Raw genomic sequence first — 14,877 nt, forward strand, 5'->3', positions numbered from 1 at the left:
GTTTCCTGCTGCTAGCAACATACTGTGAAAAAATGTCGTTCATTCCACAGATTCAGTGCCCTCTGTGAGCTCAAAGCGTTCATCGCAATTCTAGGCATTAGTTGGCGAACAATGTGGAGCTCACTTAGACTCGCTCCTGAAATATGTTTTGCCTGAAGAGCTCACCTGGACTCACTAAAGCTTTTCTGAGCCGGATTTATTCGAACTCATACCAAAATATAAACTCGGACTCGTGGCTCGATCCGAGTCTGAGCGACTCAACTCATGAGTCCATTAGTGCATCTTTCAACAATGGAGTCAATGCTCATTAATACAAATATCTTACACAATTATTGCTCTACTAAGCACTTTTATATCTCAAACCTTCAAATACGAGTTATCAGTGCATTTATTCAAATAAGAAGATTTTTATTCATAGAGATGACTTACATTGGACATTTTTATCAAAAACTTACTGATTAAGTTTGTGAGGAGAAGAGCGGGTCAAGGCAAGTCTCCTCCACCTCGTGTAACTCACGCCAATCAATAAATATTGAGCTGGCCTATAAATGCCAGTGCGTCGAGGTATGTGTGTGTAGGCGCGAGTATATAAATAGTTGACCGAACGGGGCTACAGTTTGGCAAAAAATGCAGAGCTCACTCGGACTCGGAATCACTGAAACTCTCCTCAACCAAACTCGCTTGGACTCAAGGCTCAATCTAAGTCTCATGAGTTGACTCGCGAGTGAGTTTGCCATGCTATAATTCCAGGCCCATATCAAATTCCATTTTTTTTAAATGTAATGTCTAGCCTAAAACTGAAGGGAGAGTGCATTGCGATGCAGAAGAACAGTGCACCTTGAAGCTAAGAGATGGGTCTTGAACAGATGAACAACAATTTAACAATACCGTGCAAAAAATATGAACGATGAGAACAAAACAAAGCAACCACGCTGCACAAAACGTCAACACTTTGCATTTCAGTGTAAAATCAATCTCAAAATAAAATCAACTCAATTCTTTACCTCCTGTCGAAGAGTTTAGCATGTGCACTCACATCTCAAAAACTCACTGCCGTAGAGTGGCTGAAGTTGTCAGCAACAAAATGTCCCAATTTTACCAAAGACGACTTGAGCCAAGTCCACACATCTGGTAGTTTTTGTTCTGATGCACAGATGTTGCTGCAATGTTTCAACAACAGCTTCCACTACAATACTGCAAGGAAAACTGACTGCAAGCATTGCAGGGGAGCCTGACATACTTCACTGAATAGTTTCTTTATGTTCTCAAAAAATAAATGCTTTTGTAATCGATTTCTGCCTCTGTATAACGTACTTATTCAATGCAGCACTGAAAAACTTTAATTTGGGAAAAGTAATTCAGAAGGTCACAGGGTTAAGAAATTTCTTGAGGTAACGTGTTAATAATTTAGGAGGGTCGCACTGCTATGACATTCACAAGAGGGGGCACACAACACCGGTGGCTGCAGCAGTGTTCAAGGTCTGTAGTTGCAGCTTATTAGTGACACGGGTGAGGAAAAATTGCGTGGACATGCTCGTTTCAGTGTTGCCATCCTCTAACTCCGTACCACGTGCCATGTGTCTTGGTCCTCCAAAAGATCTTTGTTACGCAGAGGGATCCACCCATATAGCTACAAAGATGGACAAGGTGTGCGTGACGTGAAGCTGTTGCCACGTGCAGACACAGGAATCACTTTATATAATATGCCTTGCCATATTCATACATGATTTCCACTTGCGTATGTGATGACATACTTTATCTGTGATGCAAAATGAGCAAAGGTTGTGGGTTCAGACCTCAATGACAGAGAGGGTGCTTTTGTCCACTTTAGTTTGTTTCAATTTAAGTAATAATCATTACAACACAGTTAAGAAACCAATAATATGTCCTTTATGCTCTTCTCGGCTTAGCAGACCCTTTTTATCATCGTAGGCGTGCTTCTTTGTGCTGCGTATTTACCCAACTAATCGCGACACCTGTCGTCCTTCAAGTGGAGACGAAGTCCTGGTGGCCCGCGCTATGTCTTGTCTATATTGTGTGTTTATATCAAGGGAACCCAGTACACATTTTCCACACCACAGGTTAACCAAACTGCACGTGAATATGCTGTTTCCAGTGAGCGACCAGCAGCAATTAGTTAGGCAAACCACATTGCAAAAAAGCTAGTTTTAAAATTATAAGGTGGGTCTATTTTTTGTCAGTTTCATTAGTTATGTTTAGTACAGTGGTACACCCCCACAAAGCACTGTCGTGCACCGCAGACTCTAATTCACCCCCACCCCCTATTAAAATGTTTTTTTCTTTACAACCAGATGCACCATTATCACAATTTCCAGCCAGCAAGAAGAAGTACTCTCCTTCTGATCTCCAGCTTACACTGTCCTACATGAGCCAATTCCATTTCACACACATTTCCACACTTTTTGTGGAAGCTGGTTCAAAATGTCTTGATTTTGCCACTGCATTTTACTCTCTACCCTCCACGAAAGATTTTCCCATCCCTTGGAAACAATCTTGTTGCTCTTACCACCCACCGGTTGTCTGTTCTATGCATTACGTGTTAAACTGGTCTTTGGTGACCTTTTAACATAATGCAGGTCACCAAAGCAAAATGCTGCCACAAAAAAGACCACACAAAAAATTGGGGGACTTTTCTATTCACCTTTAAGACTTGAACGCGATAGCGACATCCTGTGTCTATGCATACTTTAAACGCTTAGTGCATTAAACCTTTTCAAACTTGCTATGCACCCACTACGTAACCTTGATAGAATAGGTGCAGTAACCTGTGTGCCTTTAGTAGTGGGTTATCGGCTTTAAACCACAAAGTCAATACAATAATCACATGTTTTGACGCCAGCTGGCAATGTACGCTTGTTCCACACGTTATTACGGCAATATTTCATGCTGTATTGTGAAGCATGTATACAGGACGCGTACGTTTAGTAAACCATGAAAGTTATTTTATCTGCATGTCCAAGCAGAGGAAGTTATTTTCACTGCATTCCCAAACAGAGGCGTGGTTGTGTGGTAGAACACCTGCTTGCCATGCAAACGACCCGGTTCGGACCCCACACAGACCCGAAATTTTTCATTATTTTATTTGCACCTTTTTGGATTGTTCGGTCATGCAAAGATGATTTTTTTCGCTCACAACCAACGATGCCGATAGCGACGCCGACATTTTTGCGAAGCGAGCTCTTTAATGCTATTGCGCTAAAAAATGTGCAAATGCAAGCAGAGTGCTCTAGTTGAAAACAACACATGCACCTACTTGAAATATCTGCACAAACCTCAAATATGAATGTTATCAGCGAGTATCTTGAGCAAACTCGGCATGATGAAGCAATGGGCTGATTATGTATCCCTGCTGGCTATTTCTTTGGCTGAATCAAGTAGTACTGACTTTTTCTTTGCTGACACCAGTTTCAGAGGTTGAAACTTATTAAGCGATGACAACGCCTTTGCCAACTTATCTTGCATCCTCGGACCAACACTCAGGCATGCCAATCAGCCTACAAAGTGGTGGTTCCAAATGTAAGCTTTGCCGCAATGCAGAAGTGTTATGCAGCCAAGCACACACATATACTAGCAAGTGGTGCAGCATACCAAGAATGGAAACGGGGCCTGTGATGCGGGGTGCAGTGCATTCTTGAATAATGCATATGCAGACCCACTACACCTTGACACAACACACATGCCAAAATGCCAAACAACTGTACTGGGGGGCATTTAAAACTGTTTTCAATGTGGAGTATTGATTTGAGCTCATGAGGACAGTAAAAAATGCATGCATTTTTTTTTATTTGCATGCATGCATTTCTCTTTACCCAAAAGCATTGGTAAAGAGTTTTTTTGCTTCAATACGTTGCTGGAGACCTATCAGTTCTCAAGAGCAGCCACCAAATAGTAGACGTTACGCTTTAGCCAGGCATCTTCGAGCACGGCCGCAGTGGTGATATTGAGCAAGTGTGAGGTTACCTTCGAGTCAATACGACGTCAGTGTCACCAAGGCGCAATGTATAGCACTGGATCAAGCACGTGAACTTCAAAGTTAAATATATTATGCTTTCAAGCTGTATTCACTGTTCAGATTTGGTAGATAATATATGCATATTGATGAGAATGGATGTTGCATGCTATTTCTTCAGGGAAATTTTGTGTCAGTACCCCTTTGAGGGCTACCAGATATTTCAAATGATTTCACATATCCTAAACAGTCCCAAAAAGCCAGAGATGGTGTGTATATAAAAATATATATATATATTGGCTGTACAAGAAGATCTAACAAGACAAGAAATGCACCATTTTCAATTTTGCATTCATATTTTACAAGGTGAAGGCCCAAGTAAGAACTACATGGAGAAATATTCTTTCAGGAGGTGAAAAACATTTTTTAAATGTTAATTAGTGTTACTAATTTAAAGCATGCTACTATGAGGTAAAAGCTTACAACAGCCTAACCTTAGGTCACCCCAATTTACTTGGCTCTCTTAAGCTTAAGCCTTCAGTCCCCGAACCCGTCACAGGTGCTGCCCTCAATGGGTTCTTAAGAATTTTCTTCCCAGGATGCAAGTTCATCTGTCTGTCTGTCTGTCTGTATTCGATCCCATGGCTAGTCAAGAGACCATTGCAGTAGAAACTGAGTGAAATGTAAATGTACAGAAAACCAAGAAACGATAATGTAATGGAAAAAGTAAGTGAATGCCACCGCGTTCTACGTTCCAAGTGTTTACCCATAGCATTTTCATTTTCTGTCATGCCTTGGCTTTATGCAATTTAGTTCCATTTGAGGAAAAGCATGCGCGGCAGTGTGCCAGTGCTAAAGCAAGGCAACCAGAGTAGCTCCCGAGCTCACGCGTTTGTCATTGGGCGAGTCAGTGACTTTGCTTTTGACCTTGATGCGGTTCTCCGGCAGGATGTTGCCGAATCCGATGCCTTTGGCGACGGGCTTGGGCTTAATTTCTAACGAGGCTAGCGAGTGGTCACCTGGGGGGTCAAAAAAAAAAAGACAAAAGGCAATGTTAGCAACGTTTCATTTGAGGAAATCGCGGGATGTTACATGAGAGGACCACAGTATCCAGTTGAATACCATTACAAAGGACACTAATACACCTACATTCAAATAGCGGTTATTCAAAAAATAATGCGGTACTCTTCTCATAAGAGACACCTCATAAAAAATACAGTAATCGCTCTCCAGTGCGTGTGTCTTATAAAGAGGTTAAACTGCAATCATGAGGCAAGCTGTAGTAATGACTCTAGATAAATTTTGATAAACTGAAGTTCTATAGAGCACACTACAGTTCAAGCAGGTACATGGTGCACCCATCCTGTCAAGCACATTTCTGACCTGTCCTCGTAAAGGATAGTGCTGCAATATTCTAGTAAGAATACACCCACGGTGTGTTTGGATTTGCCCCTCAATGAGATGCCACCACCATGACCGAAAACGTAACTAGCACTCTTGAGCATCACAGTACGATATCTAGGAACTTGACACCCACAGCGCATAGCCATGCTTCATGCACCACCGTCAGTAGCTCAAAATTTGGGGCATGTCAAGTATGAAAGGAACACACTGCATTCTGCATGGACTAGTGTGGTATATGTCTTGCCGTTACTAGTCTAGCTCAACGCTTGCCCTGCTTGTGCAAGAACAGCCACAATAAATAAGAAGTTATTGCACAAAAAAACTTGCTGCAATAAAATGCATCTCGTTAGCAGCATGTGCATATTATCTGTTCTCTCCTCGATGTTCTTGTTCATAGTGCACTGTGTAGTCTGTTCTGAAGTCCCATCATCAGGCGCAATGCGTCTTTTACATTTCCCTGAGCTGCCCCCTTCCTCTTTGGTAGGGTTTTGTTAATATCTGGGACAACTGGTATGGCAAGAAAAAAAAAAAAAGCCACTGAGACCACGAGATGTTTTGTGAGCTTTCCGCAAGTGTTTCCACTATGGCGCACATGCCGCGGCATTTTGAAAAGGGCAAATTAACAACCTTCATTTCCACCAGCAATGAATGTGCTGTGAGAGCTAAGCCAGTGGTGTGGTCATACGAGTGCCACCCTGTGTGTCCCCGAGAGTTGTTACATTGAAATGGTGAATCAAAGTGTTCTTCAAAACAACTTGGTGCGTCACAATCGCAATTTTCAAATGCGTGATCCAGTCGGTATCCACACTGCTGCTCCCTTCACTTACCAAGTATTTTCTTGCACAGACAGTGCTGCTTCTGATATTACAAAACATTAATTTACTAATACTAGTATAATCAATTTTCATTTTGGTGAGGCTCTAAGCAAACAAATTTGCAACTGTGGAAGGATCAAAAAGAAACCGTGCGGTTTCACGATCGAAAACACTATACGATTATAAGGCCTGAAGTTATGGGACACTTTGGACCAACTTCATTCTCCTGAGAGGTCTCTAATTTGCATGCAGCATACATCTAGATATTCGGGTGGGTTCATGCATTTTGTAACCATCTATGTGTTGCATCATGGCTGGAAAATAGCTTGTGTCTTCAATCTTAGCAGCATGACCTTTGAAAGGGTTAGAAATCAGGAGTTTTACGTCACAAAACTATGATACGATTACGAGAGATGCCAGGTAGTGGCATCTGTAAATTTTTACCTTTAACGTGCACTTAAATACGCGAGCCTTTAGCGTTTCGCATCCATCAAAATGTGGCGGCCCCCCGTGGCAGGAATTCGATCCCGTGACATTCGGGTCAGAAATTGAGCACTGCAACCACTCGACCGTTACAGCAGGTTACCATGAAGGGTCAACGCAACAAACATTAGTAAAAGCAGTAGCTTTCGCCCACCTGTGACGTCCCCCGAGGACTCCGGCTTATCGGAGTGGAAGTCAGAGGTGACGGAGTTTCCCCAGCGGGTCTGGTTGTTGGCAGTGGCTGTGGAGGCCGCGCGTGGAGAGGCGGGGGCTCCGTCCTCGAGCACAACAAAGTTGGAGGGGAACACACCTATGCGGCCCTTGAGCACGCCCTTCCACCAGCCTTCCTCAACCTCCTCGAGCACCTCAATGACATCCGACACCTCCAACTGCAGCTCATCCTCGTTCTGGGGTTGGTAGCTGAATGCCACCCGAGCACGCCTCCTGTTCAGCGCCTCTGCACGTTCAGGATGAGACAGAAGTTCAGAAGAAGATGAAGGGTTGAAGTGACAAGGAATGCTTAAACGGAGCATGTAGCATGAGACAACATTTTGACAAGTGAACTTGTCCTCAACGGGGAGCAACTATGCCTTCCTTAGCAGAGCATGTGCTCTGCTTTTTCTCCCAACCAAAAAAAGTGGAGTAGAAAAGCAGGTGGGAAAGAAAGAGCAGAGAGAGAGAGAAAAAAAAAAAAGGAATTGATTGATATGTGGGGCTTAACGTCCCAAAACCAGCATATGCAGAAAAGATGGGAGGCAGTCTTTGAGGAGGGTTGGCTTCTGTAGGTCCTCCGTGTAGTTCTAAATCCCGCACTTGATGCACCTCTGCAACCGAGAAACCTGCGGAAGTGCACAGCACGGGCAACTCGGTGATTCCCTTCATGCTTGCCACCACTTTGGCGATTGTGTACATGCCGAGGCGGGGGCACACTCTCTTGGACAGTGCAGATACCCCCTCGCATGGTTCATATGCATTTCTTTTTTACTTTTAGGAAGTTATTGCAATTATTCCCACCATACCACGTTCCTTTCTCGCATTACGGGAAAGAAAAACTTGATTATGTACTCGCAACCACACTAAATGAACTAGAACAAAGAAATGTTGACGTTCTTAACTTTACAAACAAAACCTTACTGATCTGTTTATGTAAATGTATTAAAACTACTCATGTTTGTATATTTACAGTAGCTAGTTTTACTAACGTGACTGTAACTTAAAACATACATTGATGTTTTTTTTTTTTTCATTAGAACACCGTAGTCTACATAACTATTTTTGGTAATCGCATTGTATATACTGTGGCTATATAGACTTGTTAGATGTTTTGCCCTGTCACTACTGCTGTACGGGTGACCAGAGCTAAGTCAAGCTGTGCAAGCACAGCCTTTTCTCTGGTCCCCTATTTTCGCAGTGACAATGCGCTGTATTGCCTGAAGCAAAAATAAAATTTTGATTTGATTGATTGATTTGATTTATTTCTGTAGATTATGTCATTTTAGACATTATTAGTTGATCTAGCACTGGTTTTCAGCATTGTTAGCCTAGCTGTAAGCTGGTATCAATAACTGAGAGACCATGCAACCTCAGACAGTGAATAAACGAGAAGCCAGGCCCTTGAACTGCTACGCACTAGAAAGAAAACTAAGAGTTGGGGGAGGGGGATACTTAGGTTGCTTAAGGGTTTTATTGGTGCCCACAGGTTGTGGAGGTTTTGTACGGAGTCGTGTATCACCCGAGGTTCATAATCACCATGATTTTTTTACATGCTCAATAAGGGTTCACTCCATTAAGACTCACACAAATCGGTAAATAAAGGAGTACAGGAACGTCGACTAAACTTTTCTGTATCGGTTTTACAAGCACGTTGCACATTCCCTACTCAAAATTTATCTATTGCTCGGGCGAATAATACATCAGATAAACTAATCATCAGTTAACCAAGCTTGTTTAGAACCCCCTCCAGTCTCCTAACAAGCAGTTTAAAGAGTGCTAGAGACGTAATATACACCAGTAAGGTCACAACATTACAGGGACTCTGTAAAGCTGCATGCTGGAATTAGTGTAATGCTGAATGCTGAAGTAAACGCAAAAGAAATGATCAAAATCGGTACACGGTAACGGATGTTATTAGCATTCAACCTTCAAAAATCCGACAGATGACGCGAAAAAACATTTCCTTGTGCACTTCACTCTCCCACTGATGTTAAAGGCACTTTCCAATCACCAAGCACCTCACCAGATGACCCGCCTCCTGGTGGCCTTTGTGCAGAACACCTAGCATTCTCTTAGTACCTGAATCTTTTAGTACATGAAAAAATAATGATTGATATGTGGGGTTTAACGTCCCAAAACCGCTATATGATTATGAGAGACGCCGTAGTGGAGGGCTCCGGAAATTTCGACGACCCGAGGTTCTTCAACGTGCACCCGAATCAGAGCACACGGGGCTACAGCATTTTCAACTCCATCGAAAATGCACCACCGTAGCTGGGATTCAATCTCGCAACCTGTGGGCCAGCAGCCAAGTACTTTAGCCACTAGACCACCACGGCAGGGCATATCTGAGGAAATAAAAATAAAGAGGGCTTTTATATCTTATAGTGCACAATAATGTCACCTATCCGGGGCCGTATGTATATTACGCACAACTCTCTGCAACGAACCGATCAAAACAAACGGCCTATGTTGTCACTCGGACGGTGTGAAGTGTCACTTCCGATCGCAAGAAATGGCCACTGTGTAATGCTCTAGTCTAAACACAGTGTGGTTTCTTCACAGAAACAAAATTACAACAGCTTTGTTTTTGGTACTGCCGCTCGCACAATTATATTGGTGCATTCCGAAGTTCGAGAAGAAGCAATGAAAACACACTTTACTTGTGTCACAGGGCGCTTTAAGCATAGCTCAGAAAATGTAAAAAAAAATAGTATGTAAAAAGGCAGGCGGGGACGCAAATGAAACGTTAGTGTAGTTCGATGACCTGAAATTTTAAAAAGTCTATTGCAGCAAAACATAAATCTGTCGAAACATGAATATTTTAAGGTAGCTATTTATACAAACAGGCATATCTGTATCATAATACACCTGTCACATGGTAAAGCTAGTGTAATTTCCAGCTAATGTTATTCGTTTAATATGTAATTTGCTTGCTGTCACACGAGTAAAGATATGCCCCCCCCCATTAGATGAAAACCACAATTTCAGCTGAATGAGTTCCCGAAACACATTCACATCAAATTTCAGATACAATGTGTATTCTTCACGCCAGGGAACTTTTAAGTTGATGGTTATCGACTTATGTACATATAACTTTTGTAAATCAAAAACAAGTTTATTTTACTAGATTAACCAAATGCTGGTTTATTCACGCAAAAGCACCCGTGAAAGTTTCTAAAAGAAATCTACTCTCATCTACAGTGAGTGAACGGGCAGGACGCCTGCCATGTTTCAATTGTGCTCTGCTCTCATTGTTGCCTTGAATGCGGGTGTTGATAGCTCGACAGCATGTTCTATGGTGATCAAGGTGGTGAATACACAAATTAGCTGCCGCTGTATCATTTCCATGGACGAAGTATTAATAGTGCCCCACGCTCTGTTATATACAGCATTTGTCATGTCACCGGCCATGTAGGTTTTCCATTTGCTCTTGCCTTGACTTCGTTTGTGTCGTGCAGTTGTGGAAAATTCCATAAAACAGCTGCGCTAATATTGTTTTAGCGGCTTTTTAGTCATAAAGATTATTTCCAAGGATACAGCATGTCACATGAAAGTTTTCTCTAGACCTTTATTTTCTTCCCATGTCCCGGCTTATAAAGACTATGGCCATCGACACCATTTTGAAGCGATATATATTTTCTTCGAGTGACAGCAGGCAGGTAAAATGACATTATGCTCACCTTATGTTATTCATAATAAATGGCATTACATTTTCCGTGAGACAGGCGTTTCAAGATAACGTAAAAAGCAAATTACTGACAGATGTACAGCTGCGTCTACGTCTCGTGTAGAGTGCACGAGCAGCCGGTACTGCTCTGCGGGCCGACATCTTGCGGCACTTGCGGGCTCTGACATGGTGTGCCCAGGAGCATGCACAGCCAAACAGACATGCTGACCTGCTTTTCACAAGTGACAATGCAAAGGTGCGCTAGTTTAATCAAAAATGCATGCTCCCTCTGGGCACTTTCGGCATTTCAATTCCAAAAGATGATGTGTTTGGACTGATAAAACGCGCATGAATAGATGTGTGTTATCAGTCCAAACATGTCATCTTTTGGAATCCTTGGTTCAACAAGCACATCTGTCTTTATTGCCAGTCATGCAAAGCAGGTCCCCATGTCTATTAGGCCACGTATGCTTCTGGGCACACTACATCACAGCCCGCAACTGCCGCAAGGCGTCGCCCCGCAGAGCGATGTCGGCTGCTTGTGCGTTCTACAAAGATGTGGACGTGGCTGTACATGCCAAACCAACGGCTTCCTTCTTCCTAGTTAGATATCTTGCTAATCATGCATACACATTAGCTTGTTCTGAAACTTTAACTAACTTTTTAAAGAGCAAGATTGTCAAAATCTTCATTTTCAGTGAGTATACAAGGCACAGATAAGACCAAAATCGAATCATCAAAGTTTAATTTAAAACCAACAAACAAAAAAAGAATTCTCTTAAATTTCCATCTATGAATGTGATGACTACATTAGAATTAATGCAGAATTAACCTTATCAAGACCTCACAGTAAAAAAAAAATTAAACAGTATTAGGCTTGAAATTGGTCTGCTCACTGTTTAATCGCAAAGGTATTAACTGGGAGCATCATTTGCCCATAACCTACTAAGTCTCCCCATGCGTTGATCATGGTATAAAATGAGAGAGATAAGTTGTGGAACGAACTTCTTTAGGACAGCGTTTTTGGTTAAAACAATTCACGACTAGGACAGACTGCTGCACGACATCACCACTATTATCTCCCCTACTGTACTTTCCTTCTTTTTGCAGAATTCATATTGTAATTAAAAACTTGCTTTCCCCCAGTGGGCTGTATTTGATTGTGCAGTCTACCCAACTGGATGTTTACTTGTATTTAGCTACTTGTCTATGCATATTTGCTCATTTACCTGCTTTTGGTTGACTGTCAGCATCCCCCCTCCCCCCCCCCCCATTTATTTCAAGAAGACGCTATAGGTATTTTACTAAATAAATCAATAAATAAGTAAAAAAGTCATAAATGCAGTCTTTTGTATTTTTAAAAGGGGCCCTGCACAGCTTTTTTAGCATAGTACTAAACACCAATCAGTAGCCAATGCTCCTAAGAACATGCGGGTCAAATATTACAGCACAGCACGCAACCTAGGCTTTGCAATCTCAAAGTCAGCTAAAAATCATTCCATCTTCTCCCTGCAAATGACGCCATTTACTCGAACAACCGCACAATATACCCAAATTCACAGCCATTGGCTGATTTGAGCATCTTGGGCTGCATAGTTACAGGGAGGCATGGCAAACGCCCACCGCTAGAAGACAGCACGTGCTCATATGCACTCATTATCACACTGAATACAAGTCACGCGTTCAAAGAAAAAAAGAAAGAAAGTGTTCATATGACTCGCATGTGACATAGGTTGTTTCCCCTGTGCCATCTCTCCTCCCTGCTTAGCTTCCAGCGAGTTCACCAGAACAAGACGATGGAAAAAGCAATTACAGCATGTGACAAACCTCTAACTTGCTGTTACTTATTGTACTCTAAAAATTTTTGGCGCAGTGTATTAGCAATACAATAACCTCATTTACTGTAGTAGTTTGATGATTAATCGGAGAAGCGTTGCAAGACCTTTCAAAGAGCCTCCAAACAATTAAGAATTCAAAACACGGGCTTGCCCATCCCCCAGCTCCGTACTGTGCCAGAACTTAAATCAAGTTTTTTGAAAAGTAAAATGAGCTTCCCTATTCGGCTTCACTCTATCAATGCTTTCAAATCCACTACATAGTTGATCCCACTTCATTTACTCTTTACTTTGTTGAATGAGTATACGTTTGGCTTTTTATTAAAAAGAAGCCTCCACTTATGCATGCATAACCACGTTATGCTTTTTGTACTTTCTTGCTTCGAAAACTGGGGCTTTCCACCTGCAGTATTGAGTAAATAAAAGTTATACTAAAAGGAATTTTCGTATTTGCGCCTTTCAGAGAGTATTTTTGCCCGACATTTGTAATCGTCAAGCGGTTTGCTCGCGCTTCCTTTCCTGGAAAACTTGGCGCAGTCTGCGAACTCCGTTAAAGCACGGATCGTCACGCATGACACTCGATTATAGCAGAGGGGCAGAAGGACGCCCCAATGTTTGAGGCTACCTGATGAGTACTACGTTACACTTCGCATCAGGCGTAAAATAGGAGTCAAATTAGTACTACAAGGATTTGGTCTTGGCGTTAAACACGGAACTTTTTTGCCGCACTTTCAGTTCCGGTTTCCTTCCACGCGCTTATTTACGCCGCGAGAGTTTCTAATCCCCGCCCATGAAAGCCATCATCGGTTCGGTGATAGGCATGTGGTTCCTTTCATCCCCCGAGAGTTTCGCAAGATAGCTCGAAGGTCGTTCCATGGAGACGCTTCGCCTACTCGGTTCCTGCGTCAACGGCTGGCTCGTTGAAGCGTTGCTCGCGGCACACTTGACGCATTGCAACTTCTTCGACTCTCCTTGTGCGACACTTATCCCCGCCGAAGAGGGGGGGAAATGTTTTGAACGTGCTATGGTCCGCCCGCATCAGTGCAACATAGCGCGAAAACTGCACGCACGGCAAGCAGCTCAGTACTCCTTCCTGTCAAACCGGGAGTGCCACAATATACGCCGTAGCTCGATATGCGGCTTGGTCGAAGCATTTCGTCCCACAGAACTAAGAATGAGTTCGCCGCAGAACAAAATCCGTTTGAACTAAAGTACACGTTACTAAGGCGCTCACGAAAACAGAAAAATAGCAACGATGCTCGTGTAGCGCTGCCGCGTAAAAGCCGCGTGAACATCAAACTCGTAGTTGACGGAAAGAAGGCGACGTTCCCGCTGGAGATGCGCCCGCTCAAAACAACCCAAACCCGTCCGCCAGTGTGGCCCCTATTCGTTATCAGCTGAGTTGACACAATTATGCCCCCCACTTCCTCTTGTTGAACGGACAGACCAGGCAGAAAAATAAAGAGAAAAATCGAATCTGGGACAAACAAAAAACAGTACACGCTTTATTTTCCCCGTTTACCGACGCTTGCTCACACTGGACGCTCAACTGAACGTTCATTTAAATAAAATCTTGCTTCATATAAGCGGACGAGAGCACACCGAGTGCGGTGAACAATCCGCGGCGCTGTCAAATCGCTTATATTTTTGGCCCTGAAAAACTACAAAGCTTGTCGGCGGCGGGCTGCTGGCGGCCCGCTGGCTCGACGATGGGTGGAACGAGGTTTCAAGTCTTTCACTGACAATCTCCAATTATCTCATTCCCCTCGGCTCGAGCCCCACACATTCGGATCACCCATTAGCAAGAATCAGTCGCTTTATATCGCGAGAAAACGTGAGAAACGCTTACGAACCCATTCCAGTTGTCTTGTCATCAGCTTTTCGATTTTGTAGGTGTAGTCCCCAGCGGAAGTGTCACCGACTTCCGGCAAAGGCGCCCCCACCACTGCTTTGACACGTTGCGCCATCTGCCCGATAGAATATAGAACCGACGTAGTTGGTTGCATGACCTACTACACTCCTGACCTGTTCAGATAGCGGGGTTCCTATGGGAGCGCGTGTCCCCGCTCTCGTTCAATCGCTCGCCGTAGGTGGCGCTACCTATAACCTGTTCGTCTGCTACTGTGCGGCCGGCAGGAGGGCGACGGACTGATACCATGCGTCTGCTTCTGTGACAAACTGCCTATACGTGTGATTGTTTTTTGCTGAAAAGGCTAACGTGTGCTATGTGTTACATTTTAGTAGTTAGGCTATACTGGTTGATTGACTTCTAAAGCTGTATATTTGCGTAGAAATGTCTTGCTGCATGGTTGTTTTTGCCATTCCAGCCTAAAAAAACTTCAATTTAGTATTCATAAAGCTTTTGACTAATAATGTACTCATTGGTAATAGAATATCAAACTGATTTTAGGTTGTTTAGGACGCGTCAGGTGAAACGCAGTGCCCCTGTTGAGCACTTACCTTGGACACTCGCCCTGGACAGGTGTT

General features: G+C 43.1%; 1 protein-coding gene across 4 annotated transcripts in view; it reads right to left on the reverse strand.

Moving 5' to 3' along the window:
* LOC119174706 (uncharacterized) overlaps window positions 1–14,365 on the reverse strand; it is a 47,769-nt gene extending 33,404 nt beyond the window's left edge. For 3 of the 4 annotated variants that reach the window (XM_075895223.1, XM_075895222.1, XM_037425739.2), the window contains exons 1-3: window positions 14,244–14,365; window positions 6,827–7,129; window positions 4,859–4,989 (exon numbers count right to left, since the gene is read on the reverse strand). In XM_075895223.1, coding sequence (XP_075751338.1) covers window positions 4,859–4,989; window positions 6,827–7,129; window positions 14,244–14,247 — 438 coding nt within the window. In that variant the 5' untranslated portion in view covers window positions 14,248–14,365. The remainder of the gene's footprint in view (window positions 1–4,858; window positions 4,990–6,826; window positions 7,130–14,243) is intronic. The other variant, XM_075895221.1, reaches the window with a different exon arrangement.
* Window positions 14,366–14,877: the final 512 nt, after the last annotated feature.

This window comes from Rhipicephalus microplus, chromosome 5 (genome assembly GCF_043290135.1).
Source record: "Rhipicephalus microplus isolate Deutch F79 chromosome 5, USDA_Rmic, whole genome shotgun sequence".
Taxonomy (NCBI): Eukaryota; Metazoa; Arthropoda; class Arachnida; order Ixodida; family Ixodidae; genus Rhipicephalus; species Rhipicephalus microplus.